The 12361-nt window shown below is 38.2% G+C and overlaps 1 protein-coding gene across 4 annotated transcripts in view; it reads left to right on the top strand.

The window, feature by feature from the left end:
- The window catches only part of LOC101486318 (uncharacterized), a 129216-nt gene that overhangs the window by 30495 nt on the left and 86360 nt on the right, over positions 1-12361 (top strand). Inside the window, exon 1 of one of the 4 annotated variants that reach the window (XM_004552873.4) lies at positions 11134-11400. The exons of 2 other annotated variants lie outside the window; for them this stretch is intronic. In XM_004552873.4, coding sequence (XP_004552930.3) covers positions 11343-11400 — 58 coding nt within the window. In that variant the 5' untranslated portion in view covers positions 11134-11342. Of the gene's footprint in view, positions 1-11133; positions 11401-12126; positions 12185-12361 lie in introns of those variants that run through there. One more of the 4 variants, XM_004552875.4, reaches the window with a different exon arrangement.

Genomic DNA, 12361 nt, shown 5'->3' with positions numbered 1-12361 from the left:
TGTCGGAGATCCAGTGTAACTTCATATCAAAGACAGGATGGGAGAAGAGAGACTAACCTTAACTGAGAACAGGCCTGCCAAATTGAGACAGAAGATATCAAAGGACATAAATGAGAAGAGAAATACTTACAGCCTGCTGAATTTATTAAATTTTTTTTCCTCACACACCACAAGTAAATTTGGCAGTTGATGTATTAAGAGTAGCATTAAGAATGACTGCAAGTTTTAAACAGTCATCTAATTAACGATTTAGATTGATTTGCCTTTAAAAGCTCACTACAACACCTGCCGTGGATGAAAGCATAGGCCATAAACATTTATGCCTAAAAGAACATTACCTTGCCAAACACATTTATATGCATGTGCTTATGAGTCTTTATCCTTTGCTCATATAAAACTTCCAAATTGAGTACAAACAGTGAACTTCTAACATACAGCCACTGATTCATGTTCAAATTTAAAAAGCAAAAATTCACATCAATTTTAAAAGATAAATAAGGTCAAATTAAGAGACTAAAATGCAATTGAAGAAATAGTTTAGCAGACAGAGCCTAAATAGACTCAATCATCTGTTCAGGCTCCATCATCTATCATAAAGCTCTGCCATGGTAAAAAAAAATATGTGGATAAAGACTGGCTAAAGCAACAAGAAATATTTTTTAGAAGTTGAGTCTACTTTGGCACAGCATTGTTCTTTTATTGTAGAAGTAGCAGATTATTATAATTTGTTTTTTTTAATCATTTTTGAGTTTGTTGGCCCTTTTTCATGTGGTTTTTATTGTTTGAAAAGGTTATGTTTAGCTTTTAATAGTGTTACTGTTAGTTTAGTCTTTTTAAATTATCTTACTATAGGAAGTAAAGTTTTCATGAATGCCTTGACATATTTGTAACACTTCCAAAAACAGTCAGAAAACTCTTGAACCTTGTTGCATTTGGACAAGTGAAAAGCACTGCTAAAACTCGAGGCATAAAATAAGACAAAAAACTAAATACTAACAAAGTTTGTTGGGTGTAATGATGTACTATGGTCAATATAAATCTTTAGCTTGTGGAAAACAGAGGATGAAGGTTAGGTTATTATCAGTTAAAAACAGTAGCATGACTAATTGGAGACGTTGTACATTTGGAAGATGGTAACTGGCGTCTCTTTTTTATGGCTCTGTCACACTAGAATAGAAACAGGACAAAGCACTCTTTACGATTGTGCAATCGGTTGTTCTCTGGTGATTGCAATGACGTTTTTTGTATTTGGTGACCAATTGCAAGTAGTTACCGTGACCGCTTTTGATTGCAAGACAATTGCACAGGTCTGGTCACGGGAGACAAACAATCTTTAAAGAATTGAGGTCCAACTTGGACTGACTATCACTGCTATCACTCTGACAGATTGGCAGTGGTTTGCAAATAATTTCTGTTTAATTTATAAAAGCCCACAGATTGCCAACACGTTAAAGTCAGTCAAAGGAAATTTTGAATGATGTCAATTTTTTGCAGATTATTATGAGTTAAACTGACTCTGTGTTATTGCTCTTTTATTGATGTTTTGAGACAAAGTTGCTTTAAAGTTGCTTTGAAGACAACAACTAACTGCAGCTGGTCGTAGTCCTGGTTCACATCTTTTAATAAAACCATTTCAAAAGTAAGAAGATCACATTCCACATGGTCAAAGTAATTTCGACGGTGCCACAGTCTCCAGCAACTGTTCCCTAGTATGACCTTAGCATTAGAAAGGGATTTCAAATATACTAGGATCATGTGACCAATAAATTATTGGTAACATGAATAATAATAATTATTATTATTATTCACTAAAAAACCCAAGTAATTCTGGATACTTGATTTAAAAAAAAAAATTCAGTACAATTCATTAGAATTTTTAAAATAATTGGTGACTGAATTTTCTAATTCAAAATAGGGAAAAAAATAAAATCTTTGAATATTATAATATAAAAAATTATTTTTCTTTGCTGCACAGTTGAGCATTAGGTCAAATAAATGTAACACATAAAGATCTTTAGTTAATAAAAGTGAAAAATATGCAAGGAGGCCATCTGGAGAGTGAGAAATAAAATCCTTAATTCTTTGTAACTACCTGCTCGCTGGTTTACCGTTCAGCTCTGTTTTACGACAGCTAATTAGGCTGGTTTTATAACCAGGTTTACTTAACTCTGTCATGCAAGGATAAATTACCATTTTGCACTTCTCACTTAATCATTTTAATTACCACAGGCAATTTATCAGGCTGTCTTCAGGGCATGAATAATTGGAAATATTATTAGATGAGAATATATACTGGATATATCAAAGTAAGCTGCATATGTATGCAGAAGAATATATGGTACACTTTAAGGAGATACAATGTATGTTGCTTTTTATATTTATAGTATAAAATGCATTACAGATGGGCAGGTAATAGGTTATGGCTTCATGCTCTTATATATCTTTTATATAGTCATTCATTGGCTCTGTGTTTGGAAGAGGCTGACCCTTTGCTGACTTTGTCCACGTTCATTCTCACACTATATCAGCAACAAAAGTGGGAGGCAGCAGCCACCCCTTCCACACAGATCAAAGTGGGGTGTGCCGTGCTGCTATGGTGCTTACTTGAGAGACTACCAACATGAAAATACCACATCCCAGTTCTCAGCAGGGGGCTGGTCTGTAATTGTGTCTTGTCAGACCTCCAGAGTCGCTCTCACAGCTTCGTACCTGACATTTTCCTCCAAAGAATTTATTTTTCAATCTCTGGTATTTTTGCAGTTGTGCCACTTGTGACCAAATTTAGCTCCTTTTTTCCCCTCTTCACCATGTGCACTGTGAGCCAGTGATAAAACTATGTGTGAAAATTGCACTTTTTATGAAAAGAGAGCATTACCCTCATCAAGAAAAGGTCACATCATGTAACTGATGAGCGGCCAAATGCACCAGTGTTTTATGAGATTGTAATTCATCACTTTAGATGTCTGTGTGTGTGTGTGTGTGTGTGTGTGTGTGTGTGTGTGTGTGTGTGTGTGTGTGTGTGTGTGTGTGTGTATGTATTTTATCCAAGATAGAAATGGGCATAAAATTATAAACACTATGGTTTGAAGAAAATCAAATTTCCCACAAAGCCCTTTTAATGTAAACAACCAAAACCACGAAGGACGTGTACGATGTGTTGTCTCTTCAGCTGTCGTTGCATAAAGTGTGCCTTGGTTATAAAAGAAGGCATTGTCCACGACACAGATCCCAACCTCTAACCATCATAACAGACAATTACCTGTCTTTAAAGGCAAACGATAACGGTGATACTAAATACAGATATGCTGTTTTTAGTTTTGTTGAACTCATTCCCTTGGGATCATCCTGAAGAAGGCTGGATCATACACCTGAGTCACTAGCATCCACCTCCACATGCAAAAATCTAGAGCAGCAAAGAACAGCAAACTGGATAGACGAGCTTTGGTTATTTTTGTATCTGTCAGAGTGCTTTTGTGAGGCTGTGCAACTGTGTTATGCTATTGTCTAGTTTAGGTTCCACTTTACCGTATTATTTTGTTTGCTTCTCTTATGCTAATTCATCCTTTGTTTTCATCTTTTCGTGTTAACCTTGCCAGAGAAAGCTTGAAAGGAGCGCTGCCATTTTCCCCTCTTCTCTTTTCTTTGAGTTGCTAGGAGGTTTAGTTGCAGTTTTTCTTTTGTTTAGTTAGTTGACGATGATTTTGTTTTAACTATGGGTCTTATCTGTTGCTTTGGTTTGACCTTTGGCTGCCCTGTCACCAGCTTAGGGATCAACTTGGATTCATTAGAATGAACGCTTTCAGTGTTGGAGGAGGTCAGGGTTGGACGCAAATGCTCAGAAAGTAGATACAAAAGCACAGAGACTAAATCAAATCAAATAATTTGCCTGTATGGAGACTAGAATATGTAAATATCTGGATAAAACATAGCAGAAGTGACTTTATTGTAGGTTTTTTAGTCAATCTGAGGCTTTAACAGTAACTTAAGCTGTTACTGTTAAAGCTTAACAGTAACAGTAATCCATACCAATCCATACATTGGTATGGATTAGTGTTGGTCCTGTTGATGACACTGGCGATGTGAATGTGTAATATTTATATGATTTGTCCCACTAATTTTGTGCTGGCTAAATGATTGACAGATGTGTGAAGAAGAACTTCTAGACCAGCCCGTTGTACCACTCTAATGTACCGTTCTCTTGTGGTAAAGATAGGGTTTAGCACTAAAGCAACGAACCACGAGCTGCGGCTCATGACCAAAAGGATAAGACTGAAGATAATGTACAAGCTGCATAGATGAGCTTCATCGAAAGGGTGTCTGGGGTCGGTCTTACAAATCAGATGAGGAGCTTGATGATTCAGAAGAAGCTCAGAATAGAGCTGATACTCCTCCACATTAGAAGGAGGTGATAGATGTAGATCAGCATTTGGCCAGGATGCTTCCTAGGTGAGGTGTTTTGGACTCGTCTAACTGGAAGGAAACTGTCGAACAGACCCAGGAGATGCTGGAAAGATGATCTCTCTCAGCTGTTTTGGGAATGCCTCCCACATCCCCACCCCCACCCCAAAATTATAGCTGGGGGTGGTGTCTCCAGACAGGGAGGTCTGGGCATCTTTGCCCCGACCCATCCCCCGATCTGGATCTGGACCAGGGGCACAGAATTGTTTTGTTTTTTTGTTTTGTTTTTTACAGTGACAATTTGCTCGTTTCCCGGGGACAAAAAGTTAAATAAATTTAAAAAAAAATCTAAATACTGGGGAAAAAATGGTGTTGGTTATCAGCCAAATTGTTATTTTAAACATCGGCAACGAATTTCACAATCTGTGCATCCCTGCTAATAACGTCTGTCCGACTGGGAAATAAACACGGAACTAATGTACCAATACACTGATGTGAAATTCCAACAAAGCATGTGTATACTACACATCATATTATACAGATATGGTTTTCCCTGTGCTGTTTATTATTTCGGTTGCAATTCATTTCATCGGCTTTTTAAAAAAAAATATTATTTTGTGTTTTCGTATTATTTTCTTATAAATGTTAAAATGTTGTCATTGTGTTTTTTTTATGATTTCAGTCATGTAATGTTATGACAGCCCAAACTGTAGGCAGTCTGAGTTGTAGGAGAACGCAAACACACGCTGTAGGCCGTCTCATAGCACACCTCTGACTTACTGTAGTGCTCCTTGAAAGCTCCCCGTGCTAACATGCTGCATGTTACCGAGAGGACTGAAGATTAGCATATGACATGACAGATTACATTAAATCATGTCTGCGCCGTACTTTATGACATTAGCCTCTTAGCCCAGGCATACAGATGCATGCAAATGCTCCCTCAAACCCTCTTATTTAAATCTGCTGCATGACATGGCACCTTTGATATGATTATTAGTCATCTAAGCGACTTGACTTCACCCTCATCAGATAGAAGGTGTCAGCAAAGGTGAGAAATGATGGCCACTTTGAACACGAACCTTGATGAGCTGCGGAAAAATGGTGAAAATCAGACGAGCGACTGAAGACGTTATTTAACAAAGGACGGCCATGTGGGCGGAGGGGGGAGGGCCTCCGACCCGTCCGTGCTGACGTTATGAAAAAAAATGTTGTTAAAAAAGTTGAGCAGAAAGTGTCGCCACCTCCTCAAATATCACAAAAGGAGAAAGTTGTTGAAAATGTGGTTGTTCATTTCATGCTGGCCAACTCATTAGCAACAGAAGTCAGTCTGTCTCAGTCGTAACTGCTGCCCAGATGGCTCTCCAATCTGCCCTGTGTAAAGAGCGAATAGTCATAATAATACATAATCTTCTGTTTAACACATGCCTTTTGCTTCATTTTTTTGAACTGAACTAGTACAGTAATACATAAATCAAGCTCTCCCTTTTTTTTAACATCCTGAAGCGACACAGAGATCGTGAGTTATCACGCTTTCTGAAAGACGTCAGCGATTGTGGTATTTCAAGCTCATTCCGATTGTCAGTCACACCCAGTGTTTGCATATAGTGATACCCACATTCGCCTGCTCTTTAGGGAGGTAGGGATTGTAGATACTTCTCTCCAATTATTCCCAGTATCATCAGAGAAGCCCCCAACACCACTCGAGTGTCTTGTCTGTGCTCTGTGGTCTTTAATCTTAATTATAAAGCTATCATTACAGCATGAACCCTGGGCTGCCAACAGTGGAGCCCTGGGCTCATCTGCTCTGAATCAATCAAACTAAGTTCTGCACTGGAGGACTTTTTTCTCTTTTTTTCAATCAGGTCATTTTGATTCTCCCTTATCTCATTTTCATAATTATGCTTGTCCCTTCTCTAATGGAGTGAAAATGCTCTACCTCCTGAAGCTTTACATGGTCAAGTCTGAATATTAAAACCGTGCGGCAACCTTGAACGTCTGACCTTGCTTTAGAACTTTGTGACAATAAAATGCTTTTTTTGTTTTTCAGCGGCAAGCAAAAGCCTCTGTGAGCAATCCGAAAGATTAGAATTTGTTCCCTGCTGCGCTTGTTAATAACGCCTCGTTAATAGAGAAGGATGAGACAAGAACAAAATAACTTCGGCAATTTATTGTTTATGAGAAGGTGTTAGATGTGGAGTTATGTGTCTGCGAAACACCCTCATTCACACTTAAATTGCTGGCGTCTGCTGTAAATCAAGGCAGTGAAATTGGATGACGGAGAGAAGGCTGGCTGCAGCCAATGACAAATTCTCCCTATCTCAAACACAGCTGACATCTTAGAGCTGTGATCAAGTGGAATGATCAAAGGCATTCAGTACTGCATTTAGAGGTACTGCGTGTGTGTGAGCGTGAGAACGGGGTGACAGTGTCAGGAGGTTTATTTAATGTCAGACCGAGACTTTATACTCGTTTCATACAAACTCGTCGTGTTTGCGCACTCGTGGTCAAAACTGTGACTGCCATAAAGAGGAATTCTGAATGTATTTGTCACTTCTGCTTGAATTTACAGTTCATCTGACAATGTTGGTACTGGTAATTGGTAGTTTTATTGATGCAATGTCTGTGTGGGCAAGCACTAAAAATAGTTTGACAGCAATTTCAAGAGCACACAGGCTGTTAATCAGCTTGAGGGGTGATGTTGTTAGCAGCTGCTTAGTCCCATCTGTGATATGAGCACTCTTTGTGTTAGAGTATTGATTTGATTTTTTTTAATGTATGCACCTTTCCTAATTATCGTATATGGAGTGTGTGACAACAATGCAGCAGTATTAGAATTTGTTCAACTTTGAACTTTTGCCAATCACCCGTGACAACAGCTTGAACTGACAGCTAATTAGACTTATTTCGCAGCTCCCAGTCCTTATAGCACTCACTGATGAGCATACTTCTTAATATTAATGAGAGCATGTTGGAAAACACAATTTATATGCTACCATACACTGTATTTCTTTATTTATAGGAAGATATCACCACAGAATAAATAAAATATCACAAAATTTTACAGAAACCAGACCTACAAAAACCAATCGGACTGTGTCATATTCCCAGTAATTATTCTTTTCTAAAATGTAGTTTATTAAATAGTTTCTGACACATAAACTGCAAATAAGAGCTGAGAGCTTCTACACACATACCGTGCGTTTTGGATCACTGTCAGATGCTTTGTCATGTGGCCATTGGAGGAACTGCAGTTTTTACTTTGACGTAGGCGTCATTTTCTAGCTGTTTGATTTTCATAAACCTTCATCAAGATAACATTTTCTTTATTTCACATGTTATTTTATTGTCATGTTGAATGTGGAGTGCCATTTTGTTATGAAAGTTTCTTGTACTACTCCGAAAAAGCAGCAGTCATGCTGTGTACTGTAGGGCTGTAGGCATTTTATTGTGATGTAGGGTATAGCTAGGAGAGTGAAACCAGAGTTTCAGTGCAAACTCCTTTAAAATAGTAACATTAGTAATAATAGTTGTTATACTTTTTTTTATTGTGCTCCAATGTTGGGAAGGCTTGCTAAGGTGGCTGGAGTTGGGGACATTTGCTTCAGAAGTTTATCAGTGCCTTCAGAACTGTCATAAGATAAAGGTGATCATGAAGAACAATTACACATTGATTTGCTGTGAGGCCTCTCTCTCATTGGATCACTGGAATCCAAAAATTCAATGTTTTTCATTTAATTTGTCACCAATTTTGAAATGGTTTTATTTTGCAAACACAGTCATAGTTACTCTATTTATTCAATACTTTTTAGTGTATATTTATTTTTTCATGTATATTTAGTGACCGTTATGTATAGTATATATTTTGTATAGCATGTACAGGTTTTACAAAATGTTGGTCAATGGAAGTTGGAACTTACGCGCATTAGATGAAATACTGTCCTTCATTAAAAAAAAATAAAAATGTGGAGAATTAAGATTTCAGTTGAGCTGTAGTGTAACATAATAGCATAAATGTGTATCAACTGCACCGATCAGTTTCTTGTCAAAATTCTTGAAAGGTTCAATTTGCAGATCCAGAGCTAAAGTTTAACCGAGAGTGAACTTTTTGTCTCCGGTGGAGAAATTCAAACAAAATCTTACACAAAGACAACCTGTAAGTCACGTTATTCATCATTAAAGACGATAAAACAGATCAAAGAGTAGATGAATCGAGCTTTTCAACTTTTAACAAGCAGAGCAGGTAGGGTATTACTTCCCACTGTCCGTGGCACCCAATCCTAGCACAATGGGGAAACGAGCCTGACAACTGAGCATAAGGCAGAGAAGATTATGTGGAGTTCATAGGTCACAGTTCTTTAATGCGCAAACCCTCCAGAATACCTTTTTATTGCTGTCTGGGAGAAAGCGAAAGCCTCGGTTTAATGCGACAGAACTGAGGTCCTCATCGGTGTTAAAATATGCAAAGCAGTACATGCTAACATTAACCAGTGCCTACATTATTTATCCTCCTGAAAAGTGTTTTATCAGCACTAGGCCTGCTTTACTTCACTTTAAAATATTCAAATTAGAGCAGAACTAAAATATCCACCTTGCAAAAATCAGCGCTTTTTAACTCTGGATTTGAAAATTAAGCTCACAATTCTCATATATTTGGTTAAAATACAGTTTGGTGCATTGCAAATTCTGTAGCACCGCAGTTATTAAAGGAATTGCCGAAGGCTCAGCGCTCCACAATAATCAATAGTTTTCCCTCTGAAATACAGTCAAGTACTGACAACTGTTCACGTTTTTCACAAAGTTAAAGTTTGACTTTAGACTGAAGTGGAGCTGAAACGAAGTCACACAGTAAAAATGTCTCTAATGATCATTTTTGTGAAATATTTGGACGCCAACATTACTTCATTTTTAAAATTATGTTCCACTTTGGGCACTTGGGCTTCAAATCCACTTCAAAGTGTATGTTAGGTAAGAGAGCTGCGTGAGAAACATAACAAATGAACATATTAATTTCTCAAAAGTTACTTAGCGTTCATTTCTTAGACTTTGGTGTTTGATTCTTCCCCTGATGTGGTCTTTATTTACATGGCAGGGGGTTTTAGAGGGAGAGGGAAAAGCTTTTACTGTGGTTTACGTTGGCCATGTATCATTGGGCTTACTAAAAACTAAAGAGCTGCTTTGCTTTTTAGCACTCAGTCTCCCCCTCCACGCTCTTTATTCCCTAACACCCATCGCAAATTTGGTCTGGTATGTGACTGCTAATTTATCCTTTCAATGTATGATATCCTGTCATCTCCTCATTTGTCCCTGAGTGTTTCTAATCTGAGATAATCCCAGTCAAATCCTTTGATTGTGTGTTTGGACCAGATCCATCTCTAAAGAAGCAATTTAATGGGCTTCATGGCACTTGGTGTAAAGTCATTTATCTAGTGGATTGGATGTGAATGCTTGTTTTAATAAGTGCTCTTCATGAATAGTAGGAGACGTGCCATTTAATTAGGCAGAGTGTAGACCTAGCTCATCCTCACAACTTCTCCAATGTGTTTTATTTTTTTCCATATATATATTTTTATTACTATTTCTGAAGCTGAGTGCTTCGTTATAACAGGTATGAGACTCTTCAGATTTCTGTATAAAGAAATAAACTGTGTGATCTGGTGTTTTAAAACACGGCTGCACGATTTAAACTATATAAACGCTGGTAAGAAAAATCGTCTTTTTGCCAAACATATTCCAGACATTTAGGAGCCAAGAATGCATTAACGTCATCTGACAACACCCCAGACTACTTGTTTTCTACCAGGTTTAGACTGGGAAAGTAGAAATAAGAAAAGGTGAGCTATAAACGATTTAAGTTTTATTATTTCTTCTTGATTCAAGTTGGGAAGAGTTGGATCGTGTCTGCATCTTGCAGTGAATATTTGGATGTTCTGTATCACGTCGTGCTTTGTCTGGTACTTGTCCTGCTGACCTTTCATTCATACATTATGAAATAAGCAGTTAGAAAACCTTTACTAACACACTGACAACAACTAGCTCATTTTATAATGAGTTTTTGCTTCTCATTCATTTGATGTGCTTCTTAACTTGAAATGTTATAACCTTGCATTTACTTGCTTCTACCCAGAGACACTGACAGATAAACTGAAAATCTTTATTCCCTTGTGTCTGTGACAGCTGTAACATTTTGTGTCTGTTTCATGGCCTGGCCTCACTTTCAAAAAGGAAACTGCAGGAGATCTATCAAAATGCAGCAGTAAAGGGACAAGTAAATGTCACAAACTGCTGGTGAGGAACTTTCCATCGATGAATGTGTTCCGACACAATGCAGAAAGACTTGTGGGGAAATTCCAGAACCTGTTAATCATTTCCCAGCAGGGACTGTACACGACGGTTTGTTGCAACTCTGGTGTTTTTTGGAAAAAGTCTCATCCACTTCATGCTCCTCCCTCACCATGAAACAATGCTCACTGTAAATCATTTTACTCTAAACAAGCAAACAGACAAGCACCTTTGTGCTGTGCGAGTCATCACTTTATCGCCAGCAGCATCTGTTTTTTAGACCTTCTTGAAAGCAACACAATGAAATCCAGCGGCGAGCCCCCCTCTCCAGCTCTCTCTCTCTCTTCCGCTTTCTCTCTCCCCTTTTTTTCTTTCATGTGGCTTCCTGTCGTGACGTGCTGCAGCTCACGGCTGTAATTGGCTGCTCACTTTCACAACTTCCGTTCAAACAAAAACACAGCTTATCAGCTGACCGAGTGCAGCAGCAGAAAGTGGAGCTATGCTGTGCTAAATTTCTGTTCTGACATGTCAATTCGTCTCTAAATGTTCATCCGTCTTCAGCGAGGGAAAAAAGAGGAATGCCAACAGGAAGTAGAGCAACTTGCTGGTATCTGAAAACAGTCAGAGGAGAGTGGAAGGAGTTGTTTCTCAACACAGAGTGAGACATGGGCTCCGAGTACCGACCTCTGTCTCCGGCAGAGTCATGTAGAAGCTTGTTTATAGGTATGTGCTTGACGTTTGATGATATGTTACAATTTTCAGTTTATGTGTTCAAACAGAAATGATAGATTGGCTTTTTTTCTTGGAAATGAAATGAAACAGCTGGCTGTCCATTTCTGACAGCCAGATGTTTCAGAACAGAAACCACAGCCTGTATCATTGGGCTGTTTCTTCCAGGGAGGGAGTCTATGTGCTGTTGTCAAAGCACGCTGGCACAAAGCGCATATTTGAACACATTCATACAAGTTTTTATAACCAAGTTATCAAAGTTACCTTTAAAGATAATACGTTCAGGTTGTTTAAAAAAAACAGTTGGTCTCAGTCTGCATCACTGTGTGAGGTAGCATAACGTAAACAGCATCAGCAGACTAAGTATACTTTATTTCTGGCATCTACCACAAAACAATCAACCTGGTACGCAAAAATCCCACTTGCTTTATACAGGACTTTACCCACACCTGAACCTCGTTAGTCTCTACCATTGAAAGAAATAGGTCAGACCAAACAATACAATTCTAAACAAAGAACAGGAATAAGATTATGCATGAAACTGACAAACGCATTTACTCAGCTAAATGGTTTGAAAAGTAAAACACTACATACAATACAACTCAAAAGGCTACTTTAAAGAAAATAAACAATACTAAACAAAATGAAAAACCCTTCATTTGGTTGCACCCAGTGATGCCCGCAGTGACCTCATGACCCTATATAAACAGGAAGTACTGAGGCGGCCCTTCCCATATACTTGCCTTAAATACAGGACCTGAATAAATGGACAAACATGGTAAGTATAACCGAAGAAACATAATTTACCAGACATTTGCCTGTGAACAGAAGAAAATTCAAGTGACCTGATGGTTAGCAGTGTTTGCTTTAAAAAACATGTGCATGGATGTAATGGATGTAACTACTGCTACCACAAACAAACCCGGGATAGTGTGTTAAGCAAAGTTACACCAGC

The sequence above is a fragment of the Maylandia zebra genome, linkage group LG23 (genome assembly GCF_041146795.1).
Source record: "Maylandia zebra isolate NMK-2024a linkage group LG23, Mzebra_GT3a, whole genome shotgun sequence".
Classification (NCBI taxonomy): Eukaryota; Metazoa; Chordata; class Actinopteri; order Cichliformes; family Cichlidae; genus Maylandia; species Maylandia zebra.
The sequence above is the reverse complement of the archived record's forward strand: the minus strand, read 5'-3'. Positions and strand labels throughout refer to the sequence as shown.